Below are 14,808 nucleotides of genomic sequence, written 5' to 3'. Positions count from 1 at the left end.
ATACGTCCAGAATGTAACAGAAATTTTCAAGCCCCTATGTTAAATACAAGGTCTCCTGAACACCTATTCCAAGCTGCTGATAAACTACTCCGAGACCGAAGGGGGTACCATATGCTCGATTCCATGGATGAACAAGAATTAGCCAGGTCAGCAGTGCAGTGGGCTGACAGTCCCGGCAAATACAGTGATGATGCACTAGCACACACGTTTCTGAATCTTAACCCAGACGAACAACGATTAGCTGGTATATACATGATTCAACACCTCCTTATATTATATAAAAGCCAACACTCCGATCCTGGACCCCTACCTGACATATTGACAGAATTACTCACGAATAAATGGAGAGGTTCAGGTACTGATTTAATTAAAGAAATTCTAGAATTTCGAAACCAGTATATAGTTTTCGTATGCCCAGAACATGTTCCAGTTCCCACTATGGGAAGAAAAATGTATCACATAGATAGACAGAATCCGTTACGCGAAGTGCACCCAATAAAAGGTGACGACAATAATTTTAAACGCGTGTTTGTGTACACGCCCATAACTAAAATTGAATTATTAGAAATGAAGAAAGTAGTACCCAGCCATGACAAGGATCCAGCAGGTTTCCACCGTGAGATAAAAGACATGTTACTCATGGGAGAGTATACCTACCCCGACATTATGAAAATATTAAAAGTATTAATGCCTGCCGGTATTTACGAGAAACTCAAAGAAAAGGAATGGGAGGTGGGAGACCAAAAGATAGATTGGACAGCATTAGAAAACGAAGAAAAGGCCCGAGCTGCAGGATCAGGGCTTGGGGAAAAGACTACAGCACTACCAGGATTACTAGTGCAGGTACTGCCACGTTTATTAACTACGAAAAAGGAGGACTGGGGTGCAATCTCAGCCTGTAAACAAAAGCAAGATGAAGACACTAGTGATTTCTATTCCCGATTTGAAAAATGTTTTGGTATTAATAGTGGCATAAAAGCAAGTAGCGAGTCATATCCACATCTGTTTGTGACAAAATTAGTTGAAAATTCCCTACCGCAAGTTAAGAATAGAGTATTGAAATTCGAGAGTACCTGGCAAGGTAACACCCCGTCACAGATGTTACAGATGTTACAATATCACCACAATAGAATTAGAGAAGAACAAGAACATGAACAAAGACGTATGAAAGACACGAAAATGAAAATGCTTGTTGCCCAGTCAGTTCCAGCTGACAGTCATAGAAAGGGTACGACACAGTCCAGTGATTCAGTAGGTCCTGTAAAAGGGACATGCAACTATTGTAAACAGCCAGGTCATTATATACACGATTGTGCAGTTCTGAAACATAATATCTCCACGGGTAAAACCCAGGAGAGACCACGTCCACCTAGACAGGATCAGAACCAACAACAAATCCCTCAGCATACACAATCTAGGCCAGCTCCGCAACAGGCAGCTCCACAACAGACCGTAGCAACACCACAAGCGCAGCCTATTGCTGCAACACAAGCAACGACACAACAGATGTATCAGTATGCACAAACTGATTATCCCGATTATCAGCGATACACATGAAATAGCCTAGAGAGGGAAGTTGGCTTACCCCTTATTGAGGTTCCTGTAGATCAAGAGGGACCTTATGTACATAGTGAACTATTAGGGGAAGACAGAAAGTTTTTACTTGATACAGGGGCAAGCAGAACAACTATACGACGCAGTGAAGTTCCAGGGGCACCCCTCTCAGGCTCACAGAATATTTCCCTTGGATTCTCAGGAAAACCTATCATTAATGAAGTATCGCAACCCCTTCCACTTACGGTTGGTCCATTGACACGAACTACAGATTTATTGCTTACTAAATCATGTCCAGAAAACTTGTTAGGTATAAAAACATTGAAAGCTCTAGGAGCTCTAATATGTTGTTCTCCGGAAGGAGTACGATTATTTTTACGTGACTTCAAAGGTCACTACGTGTCCAGAGACATGGATCACCGGCTGCAGAATTTACCTACACATTTATGGGCGCAAGGCCCTACTGATGTTGGTTGCATGAACATTACACCATATCGAGTCACACTTAAAACAGGAGTGGTACTACCACGAATGCGACAATACAAGTTACCCCCAGATGCTGTTGTGGCTTTGCTGCAAATCATTGACGAACTCATTGCACAAGGAGTGGTTGTGGAAACCGACTCCAATGTATGTAATTCCCCGATAATTCCGATTCTTAAAAGAACGGATCCAAAAGCACCACCAGTATATCGATTAGTTATTGATCTGCGCGAATTAAATAAATGTATTGTACCACAATACCCTGTGGTCCCAGATATCTCTTCATTATTAACAGCTATTGATTCAGAAGCAACGTTCTTTACTGTAATTGATCTCAAGAATGCCTTCTTTAGCGTCCCAATAGATCCGGAAAGTCAATATTTGTTCGGATTCAGTTTAAATGGACGAAGTTTTAAATTCCCACGCGCACCTCAAGGATTCACAGAAAGCCCCAGCATCTATAGCCAAGCACTGAAACGAGAACTTGACAGTATCCACATGCCAGTTAACACTGCCTTGCTTCAGTATGTCGATGATCTGCTGATCACCGCCCGAAGCGAACCTGAATGTGAAAAAGCATCACTGATGGTTTTACAATTTCTGGCCGACAAGGGGCACAAGGTGTCCCCTTCTAAGCTGCAATTCTGTGTCCAGCAAGTTGTTTATCTTGGGCATTTGCTGTCCAAGGAGGGAAGACAGCTTACACCTGACCGCATCCAGTTAATTGCTAACATGCCACCACCTAAGACACAAAAGGAGGTGCGGGCTTTTATAGGCCTCACTTCATACTGTAGGCAGTGGATCCCTCAATATGCATTTCTAGCAAAACCACTCATTCAGTTGACAACACAGGAGGCAGCCATATCGACTGTCCTCCCTTGGACTCAAGAACATACGCAAACCTTTGAAAGCTTAAAGAAAGCCTTATGTCAAGCACCTGTTTTAGCAACACCATGTTACAGTAAGCCTTTTACACTATTTGTTACCGAACGCGAAGGTACTGCCTTGTCAGTACTCACTCAGGAACAAGCAGGATCACACAAACCATGTGCTTATTTTTCTAGTACATTAGATCCCGTAGCTCAGGCTCTTCCTGCGTGCCTGAAATCAGTGGCAGCAACAGCTTTAGCAATCAGACAAAGCGATGCCATAGTATTAGGACATCAATTGACAGTACAAGTACCACACGCAGTAGAGGTTCTCTTGAACCGCACACAAACACAACACTTGACTATAGCAAGACTCACTGGTTATGAATTAACATTGTTCCAGCCACACATAGAAATCAGACGTTGTAATACATTAAATCCTGCCACACTTTTGCCAGTAAACGGAACAGATCCATTAGCACATGATTGTATTGAAGTCATTACTATCACGACAAAACCCAGACAAGACTTGACAGATATTCCACTACCAGATCCAGACCTGACGTTGTATGTAGATGGTTCATGCATGAGAACAAGTACAGGAGAGTTAGTGGCCGCCTATGCAGTCACAACAGACACTGAAGTCATTGAAACAAATTGTATTAACACTTTGTCAGCTCAAGCAGCAGAGCTCATCGCTCTGACACAAGCCTGTATTCAAGCCACAAATAAGAAAGTCAACATATACACAGATTCACGTTATGCATTCGGAGTCGTCCATGACTTCGGCGTACTGTGGCGAGAGAGAGGTTATTTAACTTCTCACGGTACCCACATCCAACACGGACCCCTCATTCAAGCTCTATTAGACGCGATTCATCTACCTACTGCAATATCGATTATGAAATGCAAGGCCCATACGAAAGTTACCGATATCATTTCCCAGGGTAATGACCTAGCTGACAGAACAGCTAAACAGACTGCTCAGAATCAGACTCATACAACTGACACGACAAAGACAATAGTTCCGACACCAACACATTGCATGATAGTTCAGGATCCCGCCCTTGATGTAATTGACATACAGACACATGCTACACCAGAAGAAATAAAGAAATGGACTGAATTAGGAGGGATCCAAACGGATCAAGGATGGATGACGAAGGGAAAATCTATATGGTTTCTTCCCGACTCCATGGTTCAAGTCATCATTAACACAATACATAGTCCAGCGCACCTAGGAGAAAAAGCTATGCTAGACAGCATTCAACACATTTGGTTCAACAAACACTTGCGAGCAGCAGCCAAACAGAAAGTACGTACCTGTATGATATGTTGTCAGTTTAATCCAGGTAAAAGCATTCCCGTAGAGCAGGGTGGATTTCAACCTCCCAATCACCCTTTTGAAGTCCTCCAGATGGATTATATCCAGATGGAACGATGTCGAGGATTCAAATATGTTCTCGTAGTTGTCTGTGCTCTTTCCCGTTGGACAGAAGCCTACCCGGTTTCAGATTACACTGCCCCGACTACTGCCAAACAGTTAGTTCGAGAATTCTTCCCAGGATACGGTTTACCACGTGTCGTGTACTCAGATAACGGCCAGCCATTCTCATCCGAACTAATGAAACACGTTTCACTTCTGTTAGGTTATCAATGGAAATTCCACTGTGTCCGACATCCCGAGGCAGCAGGTCTCGTGGAACGTCATAATCAAACTCTGAAAATTAGATTGTCCAAAGTATGTAGAGAAAAAGGTGTCGATTGGATAGTAGCCTTACCAGTTGCGCTCTTTTACATGAGAATGGTAGCACATTCTCGAACAGGGCTATCCCCGTATGAGGTGATCTTCGGTAGACCACCAAATATGTGGGGGACGCCTATACCTCGTAAAATCACTGATGTTGACTGTAATATGCTGACAGATTACCTGGCTTCCTTGATGTCTGCACTACAATCTTGTCGTTCACAGGTAGCTGCAGCTTTTCCCGATAACACTGAGGTGAAGCCCCATGACGTGGTTCCAGGTAACCTGGTTCTTGTGAGGAATTTCGACCGGAAGACCCAGCTGGAGCCCAGGTGGCAGTCGCCCAAGCTCGTCTTGCTGACCACAAGGACAGCCGTGAAGATTGAGGGACGTAAAGGGTGGTTGCACTCGAGCCATATAAAGAAATTTTATGGACTACCGTCCGATGTGAACACTCAGCCCTGCATTCCCTCACAGACAGACTCAAAGCTCCCCTTGGTTGAAAGGACGGAGAATGAACTCTATAAACTGAAACTAAGGTCTAGCAAGTCAGACAATTTGATTGTTTAAGTCCTCTCCAAGGTGAATCGGTTGAATTTGTCTCTGACATGTATCCTCTAGACCAAAATAGAGAGAGAAATAGACAGATACAGCTTAAAAAACATGCGTACTGTAAATCACTTCGTAGTCACTGCATAGTGACCTTATTAATTTTGTTTTTTCTAAGTCTTCTGATCATCATTTCTAGTGTATTGCTACATATGTATTACCCTATTTCTAAGCGTGCTTACAATGCTACAGCTGAACATTCTTTTAGCGAATTACCTCCGCATGAGTTGTCTTATAGATTTGCGCTGCGCAACAACACTTTCATTAGTATGTTACATCATTCCCATCAGACCAACAATGCTACCAATTGTTGGATATGTGGCCGACTCCCTCCCTATCAGAACTATAAGGGAGTTTTGCCTCTTTTTCCGTATCCGTTCACACACAATGGCTCCTGTGGAGCATGGTTTAGTTTGATTAATTCCCTAGATTCAAATTCAGTAGTTTATCAAGACAACTGGGTATGGGGAAACCTGAACCTAGTTTTGCTTAAAGTCTGCTACCCTAACAAGGAGGGACTTCCCAAAAGAACAGGAACTGATCTAGAAAATGAAGTATATGGATTAGGTAATTTTACACTTAACCTCATGATTCTGAATGTTGAATCCGAAGCTACACCAATCTTGCCCGCTATGTCAGTATTTCCAGTTAAAGGTGAATTATGTGTAAGAAAGAATGGTTCCATACACATGGGCCATAGTAAATGTACCACTGTAATAAAATTCAGTGATCAAGGCAAGTCTACATTCAGAGCTTCTCGTCATTCCTACTTCATATGTGGCCAGACTGCATATATACGTTTACCTCTAGATTGGGATGGTACCTGTTACATTGCATTCCTTCTGCCACCTGTTTTCCTAGCCCCTCCTGATTATCACAGAAATACTCATTTAGTACACAATAGACAGCAGAGAGATCTCCCGATTGTCGATTACACTGAAACGGCATGGGAGCAATACACAGATTTCAATAAAGGTTTCTTTCCCTATATAGGTACAGTCACTAATAGTAAGCTGATACGTAGATTAACTAGAACCCTTGAAGCAGTAGTGAATGAGACTACTTCCGCCCTAGGCAACTTAACAGAGGAACAGTCTGCGATGCGGATTGTTGTGCTTCAAAATCGTCTTGTCCTTGACGTCATCCTGGCCGATAGGGGCGGAGCTTGTAGGGTCATCGGATCAAGTTGCTGTGTTTTCATACCAGAAAACTCGCCGTCAGTATATAAAGCCATAACTCGTCTTCATAAGATTATAAGCCAGATACACCAGAGTCCAGGCACCTGGACTTGGTCCGGTTGGTTCTGGAGCGTGTTGTCAGCCTGGGGATGGAGGATTCTATCCTTCCTAGGTATTGGCTTTCTCATACTATTCAGTTGCTGCTTATGTCTACAATGTGGGCCAGCGATTTGTGGTTTCTGTGCCACATCGTGTATTCCGCATTCAAGTTTTCGTTCAAGATCCCGGAAGAAGAAAGAAGAACAAATGATGCTATATGAACAGATTGATGGATTGATGAAGATCGATATCTCCTAAGGGTCCGTAGGGGACAAGGAGGGAATGAGGAAATATGAATTTTATGATCAGTTATGTCCCCTATCTTAGACCCCAACGGCTCCATGTACATGCTACAAGTACATGTATGTTCCCTCCCGTTCCAGTTATGAAGACGCAAATATATGTGCGTCCACCGTCAACATGTCCTCTTTCAGATCCGCCATGAATGGGTCGGATATTCCATTCCTAAGTATGAAAGGCCACCGACTTTATGTGGTTCACTTTCCACATTTTACAGTTCAGGCGAGTAGGCCCTGAATTCTGCCATCAAGCCTTTTCCTGCCTCCTGCCTCCTGCCTCTGAAAGCTCCAGTCTGAGCCCGCATCTGTATCCATGAACTTTGTCCTACTCCCTGCGCGGCTAACGGTGCCTGTTCCGGCCTGTTGCCTGCCAAAAACTGTATTTCACCTTCAAGATTATCTGCTCCGCTCCTCATCCGATGCATTCCTGTCTAGTAGTTTAGGTAAACATTCTTCCAGCTACCAAGCAAAGGGCCAGGCCTCACTGTCCTCATGCAAGTAATTCATAGCCCCTGTTACCATGGAAGATTCCTGCCCCCTCGCATCTCATGTAGACACTTAGACGCTTGTACACGCACTAACAGTCAGTATAGAATAGATTCCGTCCGAGAGACCTTTCCTTTTGGATAATACAGTTCTTTAAACATAAGATATTAGATATGATTTGGGATTAGGTTGACATGACCCCCCAGACTTCTGTCTCCACATGTAGAGCTAAATGTCAAGTCCCCTTCACCCTCTAGTTGCACGTCAATCACACGTCATGCGGCTGCGCGCGCATCTCTGCCAGGTATTTCTGCTGACATTGCAGGATTCTCCTATGGATCCACCCACCTGTGACCTCATGTTTAATGACGTTTCTAGTCTACGCCTATGTTTACGCCTTTTTCATTACGTATGTGTATTATTATCTGTATTATCAGCTGTTACGCCTCCTGCATCTGTCTTAATGTAATGCTTCTCATATAAATATCTTTACTTGTCAATAATGTATTGCCTTCCCTTCCTGAACCCTCGTGGTGATGGAATTTGATGCCTATGGTTCGAACCATAATTCCTTGTAAGGAATAAAGCCTTTCAGAACCTCTAATACCACGGATTCTGCCTCTTATTTTTACTGAGTTATTCTTACTAGACTTTACCGCATAAAAAATAGTACAGGTAATTAAATATTTACCACACAGCAGTAGGGAACGGTTCTCCACCTGAACCTGTCAGCGCTCCGCTTTCTTGCATGGAGATTGAACAATGACAGTTGACAGCTTTCGACCTTCCTCCCGAAGTCTGTAATGTTATCTTGGCAGCCAGGCGTCCTTCTACCAAGATGGTATACACCTGCTGTTGGGCAAAATTTGTGGCATGGTGTACAGAAAGAAACCTCGATCCCTGTTCTGCATCACTTTCTCAGATTCTACTGTCTGTTCTTTCCCTTGCCCAGCAGAGGGCTACTCTGGGCACTGTGAAGGGATACCTTTCTGTAATCTCTTCTTTTCTGTGGTTGCCTGATAAACCTGCCCTCTTCCAATCCCCTAGTGTACATAGGTTTTTGAAAGGTTTGTAAAATATGTTTCCTCCCACTCTCAGTTTGACCTCAATCTCGTCCTCACTTTCCTTGTGTACGCTCCCTTTGAGCCTTTGCATAATTGTCCACTCAGGCTCTTTACCATCAAGGCAGCCTTTCTCATGGCAATAACATCTGCCCTGAGGATCAGTGAGCTTCTGGCCTTGTCAGCCAAGCCTCCTTACCTTAACATCTACCCAAACAAACTGGTGCTTCGTATGAGAGCTTCCTTTCTTCCTAAAGTGGTCACTCCATTTAACATAGGCCAAATCATAACTCTGCCTACTTTTTATGCTCCGCCTTATTCCTCCAAGGAAGAGAACTCGACTTCACGATCTGGAACATTAAAGCATTGTCGTTCTACCATGACCGCATGAAAGAGTTCCTGTAGGACGACCAACTCTTCATGGAGTATGGTGGAGCGAAGAACATACGGGTGGTGCAGAAGAGGACCATCTCGTGATGGATTGTACTTTGCATCAAAGTCTGCTTTGCATTGGCTAAGAAGCAACCGCCTGAGGGTTTGCGTGATCATTCCACCAGAGCTAAAGCTGCAACCACTGCCTTAGCTCATGGAGTTTCTGTCCCGGACATCTGTGAGGCAGCAACGTGGGCTTCCCTGTACATGTTCACCAAACACTACTGTCTGGATCGTCAGGTCCGTACGGATGGACCACTTTGCCTGTTCGGTCCTGCAGGATTTCCTCAAGTGAAATTGGTCCACAGACACACCTCCAGAGATGTATTGCTTGGGCATCTATTCTAAGGTAAGGTATCTGCGGCTAGAAGTTTCTATCAGCTAAACAAGTTACTTAACTTCAGTAATGCCTTATCTGGGTGAGACTATCTAGCCGCAAGTTCATATCCGGTGTCAAGGTCATTCAGGTGCTCACCTGTTTGTTTCTGCAGAAGCGCCCTGGAACTGATGACAAGGTCCGCTACTTCCCCAACCCCACACTGTGCTTATCAGACTCTAAGCCACAATGTTAGGTCTGGGGGAAGAAGGGAAAAAAAACAAGGAAAGTAAGGGAGGGATCTCTCAGCTTATGGCACCAACCAGGAGTCCTCGCACAAATAGAACTAGAAAGAGAGAACAGACAATAAATATCTATAGTATAACGAGATGAACAAGTCTACATAAACCCCTTTCTTCGAAAAATACCTTAAATCAACCCTTCTTCCATCTTTACAACAGGAGGTGCTCCACCCCACTAGCGGTCTGAACTGCAATGGGAAAGAAGGGAGAGGTGATTACTAAAGTACGTTATGTCTTTAGGCCTTAAAATGATACAAGTGAGTGCTCATGCTTACTGGGCTAGTCCGGTATGGTTTGTCCATGAATGATACATCCTGATATAAACAATAACTGAATTCAGGCTAATCTTCCATTAGAGAAGTCTTTTCTGTCGTCATGCAAGAAGCCAATTGTATATATAAATCCACGTAAATAAATGATAAGGAAAAAAGGCAGCGAATACTCGCTGTTACCGTATCCCCTCTGGTAACAGAACTGTCCACCTTTTCTTGACTCCTCCGTTACGGGATATTCGGTGTGGGATGAATCGGTATTCAGCAGGAGTGGAAAATGATATCCCACCGTTGGTTGAAGACAAGGAATATAGTTCGGGTATACTTCGATCAGTATACAAGGGATCTCGTAGAATGCCCCGTCGTCAACTACAAGGCAAGCGGCAGCCCAAGAACACAAGAGAGCGACACCGCACAGTCCGGGCGGCCGACGGAACACCAGTCCGGTCGACGGGCGGAACCCACGATGTGCACTACGCCTGCTCACGGAACCGACCCTCACCCTGCAGTCAGACTAAAGGATAAACACAGAGACCGCTTGTAGTCACAAAAGTGAGGGGCGACTGACGAACGGATCGTAGGTGCAAGAAACACTCGTTACCGGCCCTTAGGGAATTCAACAAGGAAACAGAGTTCTCGGAGTTCAGGAACTAGAAAGTCGACTCGGAAATGCTGGAGGCACAACAGGACTCTGTGGCTCAGGAACGGAACGACGCAAAGCGCAGTTTCCGGTGGAAGTCAGGCTTTTATTGCCTGCCTGTCTTCCTCGCGCATGCGCGGTAAGATGCCGTCATCTGAAGTTAACGAAGACGGCAATCCTGACATCCGGCCCACCCATCCTCTCCGCTCTGCAAACGGATTTCTAGGGACAGAGCTTTTCCCTTTCAGTGCCCTAGTTTTCCACACCAGGGGTCAGTGTACCTCTTGGCTCTGCGCTTCTGACGTGGAAAGTCGCAAAAAGTAACTGATGTCAGTGTGCCTGGGTAGCGCCTATATTTGCACCACAAACATCATTTCGAATGCGGATGATAGCAATGACACCACACAAAGCTGAACGACACCGTCTAAAATTCTGGATCCAGTCTGATGCTTGGTGATAATTCTATGATGAGTAATCCGCGGCTAGACCGAGTCTCTACCAGATTAGGTGTTACCAAAGGTAAGCAACTTATTCGTTATTTACTGTGTTTTTGTAAGCAGTAAAACTGCATAGGGTAGTGAAAATTCAAGTGGATATCATTTATAAAAACAATTTGGTGTTCATTCACAAATGCATTTAGGATTACGGGAGGTAGTACTACAGAAGACTGTGTGAATTGGCCTTGAAATGTTCAACTCCCTATTAGCAAAAGTGCAAAGAGTGCACAGCCTTTTCTATGTGCACTAACTGAATATGAATGTTTCAGGAATACACCCATTTTATTTCCATTTTAGATGTTTTCAGACTACTACCTAAAGAAGTGTAATAGTATGTTCATAAGCACTACAGGAGTACTAGGTTGTTTCTTTTGCATGTGTAACACACTCCACATAGTCGATCAGTCTGTGCATTATCCTGGTTGGCTGCACACTTGTTGGTGCTTTACAATGAATCCAGAGCTTCAATGCTGCCTTTGGCCAAGAGACTTGCGAATAATGTTTTATTTTGTGCCTCTCCAGAGAGTATGAAAGGAGTTACTGGAACGCCAGTTGGTCGAACGTTCCAGAATGTCTGAGAGTTAAAGTGCCCCTGTGTGATGTCACTGAAGAGATAATTGGGAACGTGCTCTACAATTTCCGGGTCCGGGCGGAACTAGGCTCTGAACATTCCGGATGGGCAACCCTGGAACAACTTTTCAATCGTGTCACAAGTAAGGAGATCCAGCGTTATTCTGAAAATATGGGAGGTGGTGAAAGGGGAAACACCACTAAAAGTTGGGCTTGAAAAAGGTGTAGACCAAAAAATTGTACAATAAATGCATCATACATGGACACCTCATATTTATGTAGATTTATAGAAATTTAGAGGATCCCAATAAGCGCACTGTGGAAATATATGTACATCGTAGATTTTCAGGTGTATTCATGGCCTTCTATACATGCCAAAGTGGATTGTATGGTGGACATTTGCTGGGTATGCAAAATGGAAATGCGTAAAATCACTTTAAAAAAACAAAACTTTTTCCTCCATATGGTAAATATTTTCCCCATGGAGAAACTAATTTCCCTAAACACCTATTCCTTTCCCGTTCTAGAAAGGAACTCTCTCTTGTGTTTTTTAACCGATGATCTTTCCAAGGTGTATAAAAAAAACTTTCAAAACATTTATGAATCATCAAAAATGTAAGAGACTTAGGCTGTTCACAAACCGCCCAAGAACATACCCTCTCCTGAACATATACTAAGCAGTAGATTTACCAATTTTTCACACAACGCAGGGCAGCAGGCAAAGTTTCAGCGCTGCATTGCGTGAAATGGAGATAAAAGAAATGCGCCTTATCAACTAAAATATTGTGTGATGCTCAGTGCCAACGCACGCACCCTTGCACCATAGTGCAAGGGTGCCTGCATTAGAGGCAGGATTGTTTTTGTGCATGAAGGGATATCTTCCTCCACAAACAATCCTTAAAGGCATTTTCCTCTTTGTATGTGTGCTGCAGAATGCTGAACGCATAGGAATAGAAAGTAACAAGGAGAAATAAAGATTGTTCTCCTCATTATGCCTGCTTCGGTGAGGCATAGCTTTTTGACGCAATCCCAGGTTTACTAGCTTTAGTAAATCTGGGAATGTGCCAAAATCCATGGGTGGAGGCATGGGAACACCCATGCTCCGCCCATGGAACGCCTAACTAATACAAAGTAAAGCATAGTTCTACCTTGCATTTCTTTTTGGGAAAAATCCCATGCAAAGCCACGCAAATCTGATTTGCTTGTCTTTGAAGATCACATTCACAATTAATGTTTGTGTCGTGGCTGCACCAAAAAAGTGGCGCATCCATGATGCAAAATTTCAGTAAATCATTGTCTAAGTTCAAGGGACATTCTATGAAATCGGCATATTTTGTTCAGGAGTAAACTTGATCTTTGGGCGGAATGCTTGATTTTGTGAATTAGGAATAGAGAATTTGTGCTGGCAGATCATTTATTGTGCACATGCATTCCACTAACATGTGCAAAGAATTTTGTGAATCAGACCATCTGTGGCGGTCTCAATGTTGATAGCTTCAGCTGTCATGTCAACATTATTTTTCTCCCTAGTCTTGTGTTTGTCCCGCCCATGAAGCATTTATTGTTTTGAATGAGTTGTATTCTAAATTGTATTCTTCCACCACTGACATCCTTCCTTTGTCATTTGTAATTAAGCACCTAATGGGAGTGCATGTTTTGCTCCTGACTTCTTTTTTTTCTTGATGTGTGCTTCTACTCTTTCTTTCTTTCCCCGACCCCTTCCCTTTTCTAATTCTTCCCATCCTCATGTCCTGCTCCTTCCTCTCCTTCTTTTGTTTTCTTTCTTTTTTAGCACAAGCTTGTGCTGTTTCCATAGCTACCCAACAAACTCCTCGAGATTTCTTCCCACCCCCAGTAATATTATATTATTCTTGTCTCTGACATTGGTTACTTTAGCTCTCACACTTTTCCACTTCTCACCCCTTGTTTGCCTCTCTTCTCCCCCTTCTTTCTCATGAACAGAAAAAAATGGATGAAGGAAGCTATATTTATGCTAATAAAATATTATTTCACAATATTCACTCTGTGGTGTGGTTGCATTTATATAGCATGTCATACACACAATGTGATGGCAATCTTCAATGTATGGAAAATTGTATTTTCTGTACTTTTAAGATGACCCTCACAGTGTGTTCGCAAACATGGTGGCCATCTTGAATGTATAGAAAATACTATTTTCTGTAGTTTTCTGTTGAAAGATGCCCATATGCTGCTATTGGCTTTGCCATTGCCTGTGCAGTTTTCAAAGCATGCAGTACTGGCAGAACCAAAATCATTGGCAAAGCGAGACAGGGTGGCTTTGCCACTGCTTGTTTACTGTGAAATAAATACACAAATTGTTTTCACCAAACAGTTTCATTTCCTACTGCCATAGATCAACAGGGAAGCACAATGAGCAAACATACAGCACAAATCATATTTGCCATGTTGTTGATTATCATTGATGCAAAAACAACAGTTGGACAGAATGTAGAACAGTGTCATACATTCACGCCAGTACAGAGATCTGGGCCTAAATCCATCGTTGTTTTGCTCACCATGCCATTCCAGTTTGAACCCAGCCATATGCAAATCAGTCTTGACCCTGTGCCTCATGGGAACAGTCCATCCCGAACTGCCAAGCCAGGTCCTTCCTGGACTGGAAACAAGCATCCTAGGACCGGTTTCGGGGTTTCACCCCTCTTCAGCCAGGATAGCTTGATTCCAGTGGCATGAAGAGCACGGGGCCCACGTCTGGGCATACCCATCTCACTCGGGGTGACAAATGCAAAAACAACAGTTGATGGACAGAATGTAGAACAATGTCATACATTCACTCTGCCACTGCTTTTTTTACTGTGAAGTAAATACACAAATTGTTTTCACCAAATAGTTTCATTTCCTACTGCCATAGATCAACAATGAGCAAACATACAACACAAATCATATTTGCCATGTTGTTGATTATCATTGACCCACAGTAATACAAACTAAAATAGTAAACATAGTTTTCAAGATAAAACAGATAACAGACGTGAGGGTGAAGGTATCCTTACCCAAAAGCCCTAAACAGCTATAGAAACAAAAAACTCTCTTAACTTTTCATAAACTAACAGACAGTTGGTGACTCATGTTGTTGTGCAAAGCCCATATGGTCTCTTTACACCTTTAAGTACCCATTTACAGCCCTAATGCCAATCCGTTATATGCCTGTGATGCCACCAACATGCCACCTAGGACTATCAATGCCGGTGATGACCATTGGATGCTAGGGTGCTCACAGCAGGCGCGGCCCATGCTGGTAAGAGCGGTGGGGTGGCATGCCGGGTTTGGGAGGATTAGACATACGACGAGAAAATAAATGAAAAAAATTAAAAACCATGGTTTTCTTTTTTTTTTAAAATTAAGTTTCCCT

General features: G+C 43.3%; 1 protein-coding gene across 2 annotated transcripts in view; it reads left to right on the top strand.

Moving 5' to 3' along the window:
- The window catches only part of IL20RB (interleukin 20 receptor subunit beta), a 229,340-nt gene that overhangs the window by 138,875 nt on the left and 75,657 nt on the right, over positions 1–14,808 (top strand). For both annotated transcript variants that reach the window (XM_085634332.1, XM_085634331.1), the window contains exon 3: positions 11,367–11,557. In XM_085634332.1, coding sequence (XP_085490458.1) covers positions 11,367–11,557 — 191 coding nt within the window. The remainder of the gene's footprint in view (positions 1–11,366; positions 11,558–14,808) is intronic.

The sequence above is a fragment of the Triturus cristatus genome, chromosome 11 (assembly GCF_964204655.1).
Source record: "Triturus cristatus chromosome 11, aTriCri1.1, whole genome shotgun sequence".
In the NCBI taxonomy this organism is placed as follows: Eukaryota; Metazoa; Chordata; class Amphibia; order Caudata; family Salamandridae; genus Triturus; species Triturus cristatus.
Note: the sequence above shows the minus strand (reverse complement) of the source record. Positions and strands in the feature narration are given on the sequence as shown.